This window comes from Lepidochelys kempii, chromosome 21, assembly GCF_965140265.1.
Source record: "Lepidochelys kempii isolate rLepKem1 chromosome 21, rLepKem1.hap2, whole genome shotgun sequence".
NCBI lineage: Eukaryota > Metazoa > Chordata > Testudines > Cheloniidae > Lepidochelys > Lepidochelys kempii.
Genome location: NC_133276.1, coordinates 12,477,874 through 12,493,979, shown reverse-complemented (window position 1 = coordinate 12,493,979; position 16,106 = coordinate 12,477,874). Strand labels below are relative to the sequence as shown.

At 47.1% G+C, this 16,106-nt stretch overlaps 1 protein-coding gene across 2 annotated transcripts; it reads left to right on the top strand.

The window, feature by feature from the left end:
- The first annotated feature begins 1,328 nt into the window (after nucleotides 1-1,328).
- PI16 (peptidase inhibitor 16) lies at nucleotides 1,329-12,538 on the top strand. Of its 2 annotated transcripts, none has more exons than XM_073320108.1 (6): nucleotides 1,329-1,553; nucleotides 6,658-6,876; nucleotides 7,865-7,974; nucleotides 8,954-9,042; nucleotides 10,002-10,706; nucleotides 11,113-12,538. In XM_073320108.1, the coding sequence occupies exons 1-6, from the start codon at nucleotides 1,401-1,403 to the stop codon at nucleotides 11,250-11,252; spliced, it is 1,416 nt and encodes a 471-aa protein (XP_073176209.1). In that variant the 5' UTR covers nucleotides 1,329-1,400; the 3' UTR covers nucleotides 11,253-12,538. The 2 variants fall into 2 exon arrangements, with proteins under 2 accessions (XP_073176209.1, XP_073176211.1); XM_073320110.1 differs by lacking the exon at nucleotides 1,329-1,553 and adding an exon at nucleotides 4,862-4,943.
- The last annotated feature ends 3,568 nt before the right edge of the window (nucleotides 12,539-16,106 follow it).

Below are 16,106 nucleotides of genomic sequence, written 5' to 3'. Positions count from 1 at the left end.
TCCCCACTTGGCCATAGACAGGGACAGGAGGGGATGGAGGAGACTGAGGTCCAAGTAACTTCCCTAATTCCTTCTTACTTTTTTCATAAACATCCCTAAATGTCCCAGAGCAAGGTTGGCATTTCTGTGTTCAGGGTAGGAAAAAAAGCAAGGTGGGAGGGAACGTGTGTGTGTTAAATGGATATATATTAACAGTTCTCCTTTAATTCCTCTGTTATTAAAATTGTGCAATTGTTTTGTCAGCTGTATTTAGAATAGCACTCACTGCGTAAAAAGCAAGTTTCCTTCTTAAAATGAGGAAAGGACATACATTCTTTATTTATACTGCTTCCAGTAAGGAAAAATTAAATACAGTTTTCAAAAAACATCCTATTCTTTTCAAAATGGCCGACAGCACCAAAAATGCACATCTCCAAAAATGATACCTACGGGCCCTGGAAAGGACGGAAAGAGTAGGAGGGACTTGCAAAACCATAGGGCCAAAAAGGGGGTGGGCAAAAGGCGGGGCCATGAAGTGTAATAGGGAGTTCTGATTGGCACAATGCCATGATGCGGGACAAGGAAACCTGTCAAAATTCTATAGTGATGAAAGACAAAGAGCTATTACTGCTCTCCCTTAGCACCCCTCCGTATGCAGTTTCATAAGGTTTTTCTCACTTCCTATCCAACCCAAAAAGTTTGGGAAGGGCTATAAGCTCTCCTGCTGAAGGGCTATAAGCTCTCCTGCTTAAGGGCATAAGTTTAACTGATGAGGGCCAGGAAGAAACTTTCTGTGGGGAAGGTTATTCCATAACTGCCCACTGCACCTTCCTTAGGTGCTGGCCACTCTAAGACATGATAATGGACAAGATGGCTGGGACCCCGCTCTGACCTAGAATTACAATTTCTGCATGTGTACTGTTGCTGCTTGCTGTTAAACAGCTGCCGTGTTCTGCCCCAGAGGTGGCTGCATTTCATTGGTAGGTGAAATGATCCCTGACTATAGCCGTTGTTTCCATTTGGAAAACATTTGGGGATCCTCTGGAAGGAAAGGGGAGGAGTATAAACATAAGTAATTACAGCACATCACAAAGTGTTATATTAATGTTTAAAACTGAAATTACAGCAGTAGCAGGGCCCCAAAACGGAGCTCCTACGATTGTGGAAAAAATTAATACCAGGATTTCACACACGATAGCTCTCAGGGAGTGGGCATTGCTCACTCATTGGCCCCTTAAGCAACATTCCTTTTTCATCAGTGACATTACATGGGTGTGTTCCCTGTGGCTCTGAAATGTATTATAATAAAGAGATAAATTTCCTCCCCTAATCTCAGGCTTTGGGTGTTCCTTGTTTTGGGAAGTGCTTTAAATCTGTCTGCCAGAGGCATGGGCTGCTAAAGCCAGAGACCGACTGCCACAATGCTGAGCTCTGGGCTTCCTCCCCTTCTCCTATTGCTCACGGCTGCGGAGCTGAGCTCGTCCCTTACAGATGATGACAAGAGGTTGATTGTGGAGATGCACAACCAATTCCGCTCCCAGGTCTCCCCTCCTGCTGCAGACATGCTGAAAATGGTAAGTGTTCCATGGGAAACCCAGGGTCTGATTGCAGTCATATCTGGGGTCTTCAAGATCAGTGTTTCTCAGTGACTGGTCCATGAACTGGTGCCAGTCCCTCAGATTTCACTCATATAGTTCATTAAGGCAGCAAGCCGGTATCAAAGCCTGGCAGCAAGCCTGGTATCCAAAAGATTGAGAAACACTGTTCTATATGACAGGAAGGTGTGGCATGTCTGGAGGTCTCCTGTATGATAGAAAGGGAATCCTGCATCTTATTGAATAACGGAGGGTCTCCTACACTTCTTAAAATAAGAGCATCCCTTGTTGTGAAAAAAGAAAAGGAGGACTTGTGACACCTTAGAGACTAACCAATTTATTTGAGCATAAGCTTTCGTGAGCTACAGCTCACTTCATCGGATGCATCCGATGAAGTGAGCTGTAGCTCACGAAAGCTTATGCTCAAATTGGTTAGTCTCTAAGGTGCCACAAGTACTCCTTTTCTTTTTGCGAATACAGACTAACACGGCTGCTACTCTGAAACCTTGTTATGAAATGTACTTTGAAAGTTTAAGTTCATAAATGTGATTGACTCTAGCTGGAGATCCAGTGTAAAAATTGTTTCTTTTTTCCTCGTGTAGCAATGACTGGGCTACACACCATGTGTCGTAAATATCATGGCTGTAGTAAACAAACTTGCAATGAACAAATAACCAAAACTTAAATTCACCAGCCAGAGTGACAAAATCCCAACTGAGCTTGGAGAATTCTTCTTAGTGTTGCACTTCATTGATAAATACTTGTGATTACTGATAGACTCTTTTGTCTATAGGATGGAATATAAAATTGAACGTCAACCACTGATTTTGGCTGTATGGGTATCTTAAGATTGGCCATCTTTCATCCAAGGTGCTCGTGTATGTTCCTTCTCACAACACCTCTGTGGGGTAGGTCTGGCAAAAAAGTACTATCCCCATTTTATAGAAGGGAAAATCTAACGCATGAAGAAGCAATATGCCCAAGGTCATATAGTTTGTCTAAGCTACAAATAGAGCCTCATTCTTTCTGTCCCTGCTCTAACCATAAGCAGATGCTGCTTCTTGTATTAGACCCCTTGATTTCAGTAAGATGTCTCTCCATATCTGATGAATTACTTATTATTTGTAAAGTGTTTTGAAGAGGGAAAGTACTACATAAAGTGCAAGGTGTTGATATTTGGACTGCATTACCTCTTTGGCTAAAGACAAATTTGCAGCGGGTTCTTTATCATGACTACAGTCGGTTGGAGATTTTTTGATGATCACTGAAAAATGTCAATTTGTCAAAACCAAAACGGTTCACGAAACAGGATCAATTTTGATGACTTCTTGTGATGCCAAAATATTTTGGTGGAAAAGTTTTCATTTTTTCAATTTGAAACAAATGTGCATTTTGAAATTTTAGTAAATTTCAAGTTAAAAGAAGATTTTTAAAAGGTCAGAATTGAAACAAAATGTTTCAAAATTATAAAAACGAAATGGTTCCATTGACCCAAACCAATTTTTTTGGGAGGATTTTTGGTTTGTGAAAATTGTTGGGATTTTGATTTTCATCCTATTTTCGGGATAGGAAAATTTTTCAATATCTCAAAAATATTCACAGGACAAGAAAACTACCCTCCTCTACCCTCACCTCTAATCATGACCTGGTTGTTTTAGGCCTTGCCAGCACACACAGTTTGCACTGATTTAACTAAACTCGTTTTGTGTAGACAGAACCCAAGTTAATTTGACACTATTTTAGTTCAGGGGTGAAATTTTTAAAAAGCACCTAAGTCCCATTTTCAAAAGGGACTTAGGAGTCTAAATCTCAGTGAAAGTCAAAGGGACTTAGCCTCCTAAGTGCTTAATTCATTTTTTTAAAATGAGGCTTAAGTAATGTGCTCTACTGGGGTGTGATTTCTAAAACACACTAGCGTGCTGCACATTAATTGACCCTGCTGGTTCACTTTAATGCAGTGCTGTTTGGGTAATGATAGATTCCCCAGTGCTGTTTGGGTAATGATAGATTCCCCAGAAAATTTTTCTGGGATGAGTTGAAACTTGGAAAGCACAAGAGGGGTGGTGAATGAAAATGCTTCAAAGACATTATGAAGTAGAATCTGACCTTCATTGACATAAATATTGATAATTTCAAAGCCAAGGCCAGACCTGAATGGAGAGCAACTATCCATAAAGGCAGTAAACACTATGGGGAAGACATACATGAAAAATGGATCAAAAAAAGGGTCAAGCATCTTGCCAAGTCCTCAGTGGGACCCTGCACATTCTTATGTGACATCTGTTTACAATCTTGCTCCTCAAGGATTGGACTGTACAGCCACTTGAGAATGTGTGATGTCATTATCAGATACGACAGCCAGCCATACAGTGCTGTCTGAAACATTAAAGTGCACAAGGGAAACTTTAGTGTGCACCAGTGGGGCCTTTATACAGACCAATTAACACTCAACACATTAGTGTGCTTTAGAAATCAAGCTCTTGGACAAGCTCTTAACTCATTTAAGCAATTTTGAAAATTGCTTAATGAAGTATGCTGCTGCTTATTGTAAAAATGGAATGATGACTTAGGCATATGACAATAAGAACATTCAATCCTATTTGTTTTAAATAAAGGCTTGAAGCCAGATTTGACTGCTTTGTAGCACATTCCGCCTTGACACTGATTCTAACTCAGATCCTGTCCTGAAAAATGTATTGATCTTGACTGTGGTTTACTCAAGAGTCTTGCCTTTGTCCTGAGTTTACCATGAACAGTTTACCACCCGTGCTACATTTACTATTATAGAACTTAAAAGACCTGATGGCCAGCAGCAGCAGCTTCTCCATGGTAAACTTTTGTAAGCCGTTCAGTTTAGAAACAATCCCGTGAGTCTCTGATTAAACTCCGGGTGTCTGCATTGCTCTTCTGGATTTCCAAGGACGTTTTCCTTTCAGAAGAAGCAGATCTCAGCTTCTGAGTTCACCTACTCCCATAGCTAACTGCCCATCGGCTGTCACCCGGTGCTTGTGTTTGGGACAGCAGAAGTGGTTACCATGGAAATGGTTATACAATGGACATACGCAGACCAAAGCCTTATGTTTTTTAATGAAGCAAATAACACAGAGGTTAGTTCTCTGCTTATGGAACCCAGCTCCCTGCTACAGGGAGGGGATAATGAGCCCCCACACCAAGACCTGCAGCCAACCCTCTTTCCAAAGCCACATCAGACACCCCTCTCCCCTGCCACCGCCCCTCTTATAAGTAAGCAGAGAGCCACTTGGGAGAACAGAGGCTGCATCTTCTGTGATCCTTGCTGCCTACCCTTGGGCTCTGACACATAAGAATCAGTGAACCAGAAATCGTCCAATCGTCCTCACACCAACTAAGGTAATCACCTTCCTCACAAAATACTGAGGGTTTCCCCACTGGATCACACCCCACTCCTGCCCCCATCAGCTGATAAACCCACCTTCCTCACCCACTGCTCCATCCTTTGATTTTCATGATCTTTCAGTGGGCTTGTACGTCTGGGTTCTCCTCCCACCTGCCCTGCTATCTCTGCTGGTTGGATTTCAGAGAAGCTGCTGCCTCCTTTAAATAATGTAAAGAAAGTCCAAGCAGCTGTATCTTCATGTTCCCTTTAATGCTTCTCTTGTGCAAAAACATCTCCCTCTCTTACCTAGCAACCGCCACTAGGTAGGATATGGAGCCCAGGGGAGCTCAGCTGGACAAGAAGCTGTTGTCAGTCCGGGCACTGGAGGGATCACTTGGGAGGCAGCTGTCAGACTGAGTCTCCGGTCAAGTTTAAATGATGAGGTTACCAGATGTGTGCGCTGGCTCCTGTTCTCTGGCCTTACACAGCTGTTGAACTGGGCATGTCCCTCTCTCCATGCATTCCCACAGTTTGTCCTGTTCATTGCAGTCAGCGGTTCCAACAAGGGACCCAGATCTTCTGGGTTCCATTCCCAGCTTTTTGCTCTGTGACATTGAATGACACCACGCTGCTCATTGCCTCAGTTTCCCCTTTGGTAAAACAGGGATAATTCCTAACTGGGTAGGGGTGCTTTGAGATCCAGGGATGGAAGCGACTGTAGAACGGCTGCTATTTTATTACTGTCCATTGACAACCAGTGTTTTATATTCACATTTGCCTTAGGCTGGTATGTTCTAAGGAACCTAAGGAGGTTAGATACTGAGTTCCAATGAATTTCACTGGAATTTGAGCAGCTAATGCCCTTGGGTTCCCTTTAAAACCCCATCCTAAAACCCTAATTCAGCAGTTGCATCCCTAAGGGGGACTCCATCATTATCATCATGGCAAATCCCAGGAACATGGCCTCCTTGCAGATTAAGCGCCACCCAGATCAATCTCTGGCTAGATCCTCAAGGTGGTCTGGCTGGATATTCAGTCTGTGCCTATTACTGGCAATCTTATGGCGCAACCAAAGCTTTTGACGCCCATGTGATCCCTTGTAGCGGTGTTTGTTGGTAAACACACTTTGGAATTCATTGGTCTTCCATTGTAATAATCCACACACACCAAGAAAACTGCTGAAACCAAGCCAGCGCTGGAGGGGGCAGGGTTGAGCTTTGAATATCCTCATTTCTGATCTTGTCCTACTATGTAATATGGACCTGCCGACAAACATGATAAGAATCGGAAGTGTCACTCTGGGGGTCTTCAGCCTCACTCAGCACCCACGTTTTGCTTCTATACCACAGAGCTGGTACAACTGTGCTTCGACAGATCCGCAGCCTTGTGGAAAGTGTCATGTAACTATGTCTGCACAGAGCCCCCAGGAGACTCTGCTTGGGCACAAAGGCTTTGGTAACAGATCCAATTGCAGGATCAGGGCCCTTAATCTTTAATCTTATCAATTAATCTAGATGGAAAATGTGAGAGCCATAGCCTTTACCAGTGCTTGGGAACAGAACCCAGGAGTCTAGGTTCTAACCTCGGGCCCCACTGGATAGAGGATAGGCTGTGTGTCTCTCAGCGTGTCAGAGCGTTTCATCCATGTGAGGAAGGACTCGATCCAGATGGACAATTCTTGACCCAGCCTCATGCTTTGTGATGGTGGCAGCTTTGTGTTTGTTTCAGAGCTGGGCCCCCGACCTGGAAGCCTTTGCTAAAGCCTATGCAGCGAAGTGCATCTGGGGCCACAACAAGGAGCGGGGCCGGCGGGGTGAGAACCTCTTTGCCATTACAGACGAGATGGACGTGGAAATGGCCTTGGAGCAGTGGTACAACGAGCACGAGCATTACAACCTGACCACGTCCAAGTGCACCGTAGGACAGATGTGTGGCCACTACACCCAGGTATCTGGCTACAGGGCATGAGGGGCTGGATTCCTGGGAGGGAGTTGTGCTTGGGACTTGACCCACCGTAGAAATATTGTTTAGGAGCTTCAATACCATGGTGATGGGCCCAGTATAAGAATCTCAGCTGGCCAGGATAGAACTGATTCTTATTCAGTATGGATGCCTCAATTGTGTGGGCATCATGAGCTGCTGTGATCATAACAGGCCTGCTGAACAGTTTCCCTTTAGGGGAAAATAAGTCTTTAAAGTCATTTGTGTATTTTAATGCTGCACCGTTTGGTCACTCAGCGAGCCTGGTGTGGATGCCTCAATTGTGTGGGCATCATGAGCTGCTGTGATCATTACAGGCCTGCTGAACGGTTTCCCTTTAGGGGAAAAAAAAGTCTTTAATGTCATTTGTGTATTTTAACGTTGCACCGTTTGGTCACTCAGCGAGCCTGGTGTGGCTTTCAAGTCCCTGTTGCAGATGGGCTCTGGCCTCAGAATTAGGATCCAGGTCAAGCTCCATGTTTTAAACTCTCCACTACTCCGGGACATTTGGATCTGGACTTTTCATTTGGCTTAGTAAAAGACAGGGGCCTCTTCCAAAATTCAGATCTGGATTATGAACAGCACCATAATTCAGGAGCATGTGGGTTGTGTCCAGCTCGACAGAGAAGAATTGTTGATGGGGGTCTCTCATCCAAGCACTAACAAGGCCTGTCTCCGCTTAGATGTAACTCTGAAATGGTGTGACCTTCATGCACAGAGTCCCTGAGTCTCCTAGTTCGGGGAGTTGGTCCTTTAGCCCAAGCTGTAGTGGTTCATGCTTTAGCTCTGGAGGTCAGGGGAGAAAATCCTGGTGATGACTGAGCTGACGCATATGGCATACACACTCATCGTCTAAACCTCTTCTCACAGGCAGGGTGTCTCATGGTCTCCCATCTGTGCTCTTCCTGCCTTGTGCGGACAGACGTAACCCTTCTCTCTTCCTCCCTTGCTTCAGGTGGTCTGGGCAAACAGTGAGCGGGTTGGCTGTGGGATGCAGTTCTGTAAAACCCTGCATGGCGTCGAAGACCCTGACCTCTACCTGCTGGTCTGCAACTACGATCCCCCGTGAGTGCGCGCTTACCAAGGGCTGCTCTGGTTCCATCCGGGCCCTGTCACATCTACTTATCGTAACCTTCACCCCCGGGCTGAGAAGGAAAATCCTCCCCCAGGCTCTGCTTACCTTGCTTTCAGGTAACGCGTGGAAGCCAATCCCAAGAAAGCCCTTTCTTGTCATTTTCCTGTGGCAACAAAGAGAGGCCGATCTTGTAAATCCAGCCCAGGTCTGGGACAGAGGAGTCCTCGGCTCTATCTGTGGTGCTGCCATGGACTGTGCGTCCTTGGGTGGGTCATGAAAAGCCACATAGTTACAGGGCTGTAAATCTAAAGTTGCTCCACATAGGTCAACGGAGGCACCCTGGGTTTATACCAGTGTCACTAGGAGGAGAATTTGGCTGTTAACTTCTCTGTGCCTCATATTCCCCAGCTGTGATATGGAGAAAATGAGCTTGATTCTGCTCTCAGTCTGGTGTCATGCCACTGACTCCATGGAGTTCCTCGTGAAGATTTACATCAATGTACTTCACGGATGTGTATAGGGGTCTTTGAGGTCCTCTGTCGACAGGGCTATATAAATACAAGGGCTAACTATCAGAGCTGATCAGAGTGTTCCCAGTCTGGTAAACCCTATGGAAATACACATGGAAATTTTAATGGAAAAAGGCAAAATAAAATGATGAATGTTCAGGAAACTGAGGGGTCATTTTTTGAGCAGCTGTAATAATTATTAAGGGCCTGATCCAAAACACGGCTGAAGTGAATGGAAAGGCTCCTGGGCTCAGGCTCAGACCTCTAGACAGTGTTCGTAAGCCCAGGTGCCATTAGTAACACAGTCAAAGCTCCCCCCGCTTTTTTAATGACCCTTGATTTATATCTTGGCAAGATCTGATTTGAATTAAAAATCTCCCTCCTTTTTGAGATGGGGAGGGGATTCGTCCTCTCTGTTGTCATGGGCTGTTCTCTTTTCATCGGCATATTCTGCTTCCAGTGGCAACGTGAGAGGTCGCAAGCCGTACAAGGAAGGACCTCCTTGCTCCAAGTGCCCCGAGGGCTATACGTGTAGGAATTCAATCTGCGGTACGTGAAGGGAACTAGAGGAGCCAGTGTCTCCACTGGACAAGCCAGAAAACTGGGTGGGGGGGGGGAGGTTCCACCCATGAGACAATCCCCCTAAAAGCAGTGGGGTTAGCTTCTGAATGAGGTGCTAGTCCAGGAGTAAGGGGGTAGAATCTGGCTGTATGTGGGGAACCCAGCACTTCCTCAGCCCTGCCGGCAAAGTTTTCCTACGTCTCAGGGTTGGGATTCCAGGGCTTTCCCTGGAGGTGAATCTGCTTTTTGTAAGTGTATATTAGTACTGTCAAAAAGGAGCTGGATTGGCCGACCTGGGACTGGAGTCCTGTGTTTATCTACAGAGCAGGCATAGCCTAGGCAGCAACAGAGTAAGCTTCCCTCACACACGCTGCCTTGCCCATGTGCCTCGTCCTGATCTGATGGGACCCCCCCCACCCACTCCTCGGGGTAGGTCATTTTCACATTCTGCAGCCCATGCAGTCCTTCGCGTCTCTGCTGCAGACACCTGTGCATGGCGGAAGCTCTGTCCACTGGGAGCTCCCCCAGCTCGTTCCACTGTTCAGCCACCAGAAAACAGGAACGACTCACTGTCTTTCAACCTGGGCCATGTTCATGCTGGTGACATATGGGAAAGGCTTCCTATCCCAATAGCAACCACCTGGACCCCTGCTGCCAGGAAGTACCATTCTAGAGGGGTGGCGTTTTCCTACATCAGGTCTGAAAACAAATGAAATCTTGGGACCTGCCCGGAAAAAAGGGTGTCCCTGTGTCCGGTGGGCTACCTGCTAAGCTCAGTTCCCACCAAGGGGCAGAGAGGTGGGGTGTGTTTCCCCGAGAGCCTAGTGAAAGCACCTGCCCCTGCTTTCTCCAGCTCTCCTTTGCTGGGTTTTCATTGGCACTGCTCGGGGGACTGGAGCTCCAAGTGAAGCTGGTGGTAACCCACAGCCCTCTTTGTCTCTCATCAGAACCCAGTGTAGACTCAGAAGAGGCCTCTACATCCTCTAGGACAACAAGGCCAAACCTCACCACTAGGCCAGCTCTCGCCACTGACATCACCCCCACGAGCCCGACCACCACCACTAGCCTAAGGCTGGCACCCACCCCCACGAGCCCGACCACCACCACTAGCCTAAGGCCGGCATCCACCACCACCACCACCACAAAAAGGCCAAATCCCACCACAAGGCCAGCACCTGCCAGCACCACCGTGAACAGAAGCCCACCACCCACCCGAACAGCAAGGCCCCACCCCACCAAGGCTACTGGGCCAACATCCTCCATAGAGCCCACCTCAGACCTGAACCTTAAAACATCTCCAGATATGCAAGTGGACTCTGAGGAGACTGGTGCCCCATTGGTGACCATGGAGGCTGTGCTCTTGCTAGACCTGGAGTCAACCCTCAGCCCGACTGCCTCTCCAGAAATGGAGGGAGACTTGAAGGAGTCTGATGCAGCCTCCGTGAGAGCTGAGCCAGCCCTCTCCTCAGAGCCACCTCCATCCTTCAGCCTTACGACTCCAGAAACCGATCTGAGCTTGGACGATACCAAGCAGCCCCCACCTGCCCTAAAGTCAACACCCGCCACTGCTAAGGTGACCTCCCTCCTGCACTTATTACCACCTTCCAAGGCCGCAGGGAGACACAGCCTCACTGTCCAGTCCGCCCTGTCAGGTAAGGCAGCTGTGGAGTGAGTCTGTCTGTCCCGTCTTGGACGTAAAGGACATAGACAAAGAAACATAAATGCACTTGGCAGGAAACAATAGGAGACTGGCCCTCAAACTCCTCCCCCACACAGCACCGACTCCCTTCCCCGCACCTTCCCCTGCACTGTGTCCCCTAACATTATCAGGGGCTGTCTGAGCTGCCTGGTTCATGAAGCATGAGCATGGATTTGGCCTGTTGCCCACTAACCCACGAGCTGTGTCTTGCCTTCTGAGGAGCTCTGTGCTGCTGTCCTGCGCTATGCATCATCCGTGCCCATGTGGCAGCATGTCGCAGAGGGAGCAGTGTGAACTGGGCCGGTCCTTTGCCTGTGGCTTCCGCTTTGACTCCAGGTTTCCTTCCTTTCTGCACACAGGTGCCAGAGAGACCGAAGAGCTGATGACGGGCCCCACAAAGAAAGACTTGGACCAGCTCAATGGTTCAGCCACCAGCAACTTTCTGGAGTTCTCTCTGTTCCTACTGGCCGCGCCCCTGCTAACAGGCCTTCTCCTCTGAAGGGTCTGCCTCGACCCCCTGTGCTCCTATCCTCAAACTCTCCTCCAGTACTGATCGTCCTGCTGCTCTGCTGCATGTGGGGCATATCAATCAGGTGAAGACCCCCTACTGGGCCTTCTTGCCGCTGGCTAAGTCCACTCCAATCCAGTTATACTCAGTGGTGCCTGGCAAACCGCAGTGGCCATTCTGTTACACTAGCACTGCTGAGACCCCGCTATCCCTGGATACCAATATAAGGGGGGTAGCTAAGTTTTAAGTGCCCAGCTCATCTGTCGAAGGGGCAGGAGCAGCTGGGTGAAGAGAGGGGAAATTCCTTGGTGCCTCTTCCTCCCCGAGCTCTAACTCTAACCTGAAGCTCCATAATTCCTACTCCAGTCTGACTCAAAGATGGGACTCCTTCATACTGAAGATCCTGGATCCCCACCAGTCCGGAGGCTCAGAGCTTCATGGCCCTCCTCCTCACTGGAAACGATGAATGATCTACTATCCTTGTAGGCCTATGAGGTCCTTTCCTACAAATCCTATATGAAAGGCAGAGACATGGATGGTACAACCCTATCTAAACTCCTCTCGCTTCCTCCACCAACTATGTCTACGGTGCACATGCCCCTTCAGGAGAGCCAGGAAATGAACCCTGCTCATAAGTTTTGCTCGGTCCATTGCATGCATCTCATTCCAGAGTTACTCCATGTGGCAAGGCTCTTATTTTGTTGTGCATGGGGAAAAAATACTTCTGCACTAGAGAGGAGGGGGTGGCTCATTATAAACCTCCTGTGGGCATCGTCTGTATCTTGTGGTATGTCGTTAGACTAGCTTCTCTTGAGTGCCTGAAGCGTACAACATAATTAAAGTTAGATACAGATCTTGGCCTATGGTGTATGTATCTTATACGCACAGTGGAACCTGACCCAGCAAATATTAGGTGGCGTGATGAAGCTCAAAGCACATTCTGCTAGGGGCTATCCACTGGAAGCATGACTTACCATAGAGCAGCTTTCACTATATGTGTCATTAACGTTTGTTTTCCCTCTGCGTGTCTGCTCCATGTATCTTACGTTTCCAAGAAAGGTGTGTTAACTACACGACAAGCCTCAGGTGGTCTAGTTAAGATCCAGTGGAAGATGACACTTGATACGAACCTTTTAGCACCCATAGCATCCCTTGGTTTTGCTAACAGATGAGGTGGGGACTGACGTGAATCCTGTAACCCCTTAGCTACAAGGGACACTGTTTCCAATACCCCATGAGGTCCTGCTCTCAATAAACGCTGTTCTGAAACCATCACGCTGGAGCGTACCATGTTTCACTGAGTGGCAGATGGAGTCCTGCGGCTGGGAACTTGGTAACGTGCGTGTGAAAGACTCTCTTGGCTGTTTTCTTAGTGGAGAGAGAAATGGCTTCTGTGGTCCATCCCTTTGCAGTAGTGCTAGGAATGAGGCAAAGTCCCTTGTTCATTTCCTTCAGGATCCCCGAGCATTATGAGAGTGGGGGTGTGCACAACATGTAACTCAGTCACTCTCAACCTTTCCAGACTACTGTACCCCTTTCAGGGGTCTGATTTGTCTTGCGTACCCCCCAAGTTTCACCTCACTTAAAAACTACTGCTTACAAAATCAGACATAAAAATACAAAAGTGTCACAGCACGCTATTACTGAAAAATGGCTGACTTCCTCATTTTTACCATATAATTATACAATAAATAAATTGGAATATAAATACTGTACTGACATTTCAGTGTATAGTATACAGAGCCATGTAAACAAATAATTGACTGTGAAATTTTAGTTTGTACTGACTTCACTAGTGCTTTTTATGTAGCCTGTTGTAAAACTAGACAAATAGCTAGACGAGTTGATGTACCCAAGGGTACATTTACCCCTGGTTGAGACCCACTGATGTAACTGACCTTCTGTCTATCCCTTTCTATGGCCTCTGTTCCCACCATTTGTGAGCATCTCACAATCTTTTAATGTATTTCTCCTCACAGCCCCCCCTCTGTGAAGTAAGGCAGTGCTATTATCCTCTGTTGCTGGAGGGGAACTGAGCTACAGAGGGACAAAGGCCCGGATCCGCAAAGATATTTAGGTGCTTCACTCCTAGATATCACTCACTGAAATCAGTGGGAGTTAGGCACTTAAATTCCTTTGAGGACCTAAGTGACGTGCCCAAGGTCACTCAGGGAGTCTGTGACAGAGCAGGGAATTGAATCCAGGACTCCCACATCCCAGCCTAGCGACCTAACCCTTGGCCCATCCTTCCTCTCAGTATAGTCACAACTGTGTGTACATCTGTTGTGTCTTATGGCCATGTTGCTCACCGGTCCATAGTTAAAGGTGAGCTGAGTTTTTCACCACAAACTGGGATGCAGCCACTTTGCTATGTACAAAGAACACTCTGTACCCTACTCAGCATAACAGAGGACTCGCTCTTGGAGTACAGAATGGATTTTCTGAGAATTTACAAGTAAATGGTTCATTAGTTTATGTTAAAATTAATTTTAAAAGGGGGCTCTAAAAAACAGTAGTACTTTGGATCAGCCCTTTGTCCTGAATTTCAGAATCAGGGCCTCCGTTACATTATTGCCTATGGTACTATGGAGCTCTAGGCTCCTGCAGTGGAGGACTTTGTATTGCTCCCACGACATGTTTATGGCAGCACTTTAAGACCTAGGGAGTGGTCCAGCAGCAAAGGAATTACACAACTCCAGAGTGCTACAGCCAAAGTTTTGTGTGTGTGTGTGTCTTTAAAATAAACAAAGACATTACATGCAAATTCCACCCTCCCCCGGCAGCAGTTTGACTGTACATTTAAACCAGAGCAGCTTTGCAAACAGGAATAGTGGATCAGCTTCATTGCACTTTACGGTGTGAAGCTGAAAGCTGTTAAATGTATAATAGCCTATATGATGTGTGTAATATGGGTAAGTAAATGTTGTTATTTAGGCTTTTGCTTTTCCTGATCCTTCTGAGCCCTGCTTTGCTCTGTTCATGCTGCACTGAGCGAGATATTAAAGAAAGAGAAAACTAGCCTATATCAAAAACTCCAGTTACATAACAGGAAGGCGCCTGAGGGGGGTTTTCAGGTCACTCATGGGCACCAGCTGTTCTATGCTGTGGCCAGCAGATGGCAGTGGTTCAGATACAAGCAGAAACTGGACCACTTCGAAGTAAATTGCTGAACAAACCTACAGAGACTTGAGTGCTTTATTTAATCAGAAATATCAGAGGTATTTAAGTATCAGCTAAAAATACGCTGGTGCCCAAGTGACCTGGTTTGTACGGGGCGTCAGTGCAGGCTAAGTGCCCACAGGGCAGCTGCTGAGCCGTGTCCAATACAAAATCTAGCCTTGGCCTATCTGCAGTGAGACCTCCCTCAAAATGCAGATTTAGCTATTACAATTTTCTTATGGTAAAAGTACCAGGGTGTTGCCCAGATGCTACTAGAGAGGGGTAAACCAGGAAGAGCCTTTCAGGCCTATAACCTTTAATCTGTGCATAGGGCAAGGCTAAAGACATGATATAAAACCCCTGCAAATCAGCAAAAGAACCAAATAAATAACATTGGGTAACCCTGTTAGGTTTGCCAGACCTGGACCAAGGCATCAGAGTACAGGGCTATCCACTTACCAGAGAACCACAGCATTGCTAACTCTCCCAATTGTATCCCGAACCTCTCTATATAATTCTAGGGTCTTAATTTTTTCTAACATGATTCAGTGTTGCTAACACTTGTGATAGTTGGTTTTTCTTGGAAAAGTGAACCTCAAAGGCTCAGAAACCTGAAAACAACCCCCTGCCCCCTACATACACACTGTTTGTCTACTTTTAGAATCATGATTTAAAAGGTAATCTGATGGTTTTTGCAGGGAGAAGAAGGGGATAGTTCCATTTTTGAATGCTTGGCAATACTGAAGATAAAGTGTTTTTTGTTTGTTTCTTTAATTCCAAATGTATCTGGAATCCTAGGGGAGACTTTGAAGATGGCCACTTGGCAAAGGTGATGCACCAGCCTTTAACAAGTTAATAAGTAAGATCATTGCACGGGGAGCAGGCTGCGACTCCATGAAGCTCTTAGGTCACTGACCATCCCAAACACTGGCTTGCAGAGATTAATTTGTAGGGGATGAAGAAGGGGCTAGACTAGGTTGAGGTGCTCAGAATGACAAGTGATTCTTCAGGGTGGCCAGATAGTTACAGGGATGCACACTACTGGGACGTCAGATCCCAGGTCATTTCCCAGGGGACCAAACTGAGAGCAAGGCAGAAAGCAGCGAGGCTGTAAAGCCCCAGGTAATTCCATGGGGTAGCGTGTGTGGTTTAAAGGGGGAGTATGTGTATGGTTTAAAGGCCCCAGGTCAGGCCCAAAGGTAGTGGGATAGTATGAGGGACAGGTTTGCAGGTCACAACTCCCAGGGGAGGGAGGTTAGGGGAGGGTGATGAAGGACACTGCAGGGGAAGCTCACAGCTCCATCCCTGAGGCAGGGAAATGGCATGGGGGTGCAGAGGGAGGATGCTGAAGAATACTGCACTCAGGCCCCAGCCTGCTGAGATGGGGTGAGGCAGAGCTAGTCAGTCAGGAGCGGGGTCCCACACCAGGCTGGGAGACGCCAACGTACCGACCGTCCGAGCCAGACGCCCCAGTACAGCCAGGCCTTGTGGGCAGCGGGGACACGCTGCCTCAGGCTCCCCTGATCCTGGAGACTAACCGCTTCTCGTTGCCTGCGTTTGGCTCCCCAAGTTGCGCTGCAGGCTGCAGAATGGGGCAGCTCGGCCTCTTTCTCCTCAGCCATGTTGCTATGGCAGCTGGAGCCTTCAAACACAACCCCTTTTGTTAACGGCCAGCAGCTCCACTCT

What these genes read in the sequence shown, in the direction of transcription:
- PI16 (XM_073320108.1), top strand. Translation starts at nt 1,401, where the DNA reads ATGCTGAGCTCTGGGCTTCCTCCCCTTCTCCTATTGCTCACGGCTGCG. An exon ending in CTGCAGACATGCTGAAAATG is followed by an intron (nt 1,554 to 6,657) that starts GTAAGTGTTCCA and finishes TGTTTGTTTCAG; the next exon opens with AGCTGGGCCCCCGACCTGGA. An exon ending in GTCTGCAACTACGATCCCCC is followed by an intron (nt 7,975 to 8,953) that starts GTGAGTGCGCGC and finishes TTCTGCTTCCAG; the next exon opens with TGGCAACGTGAGAGGTCGCA.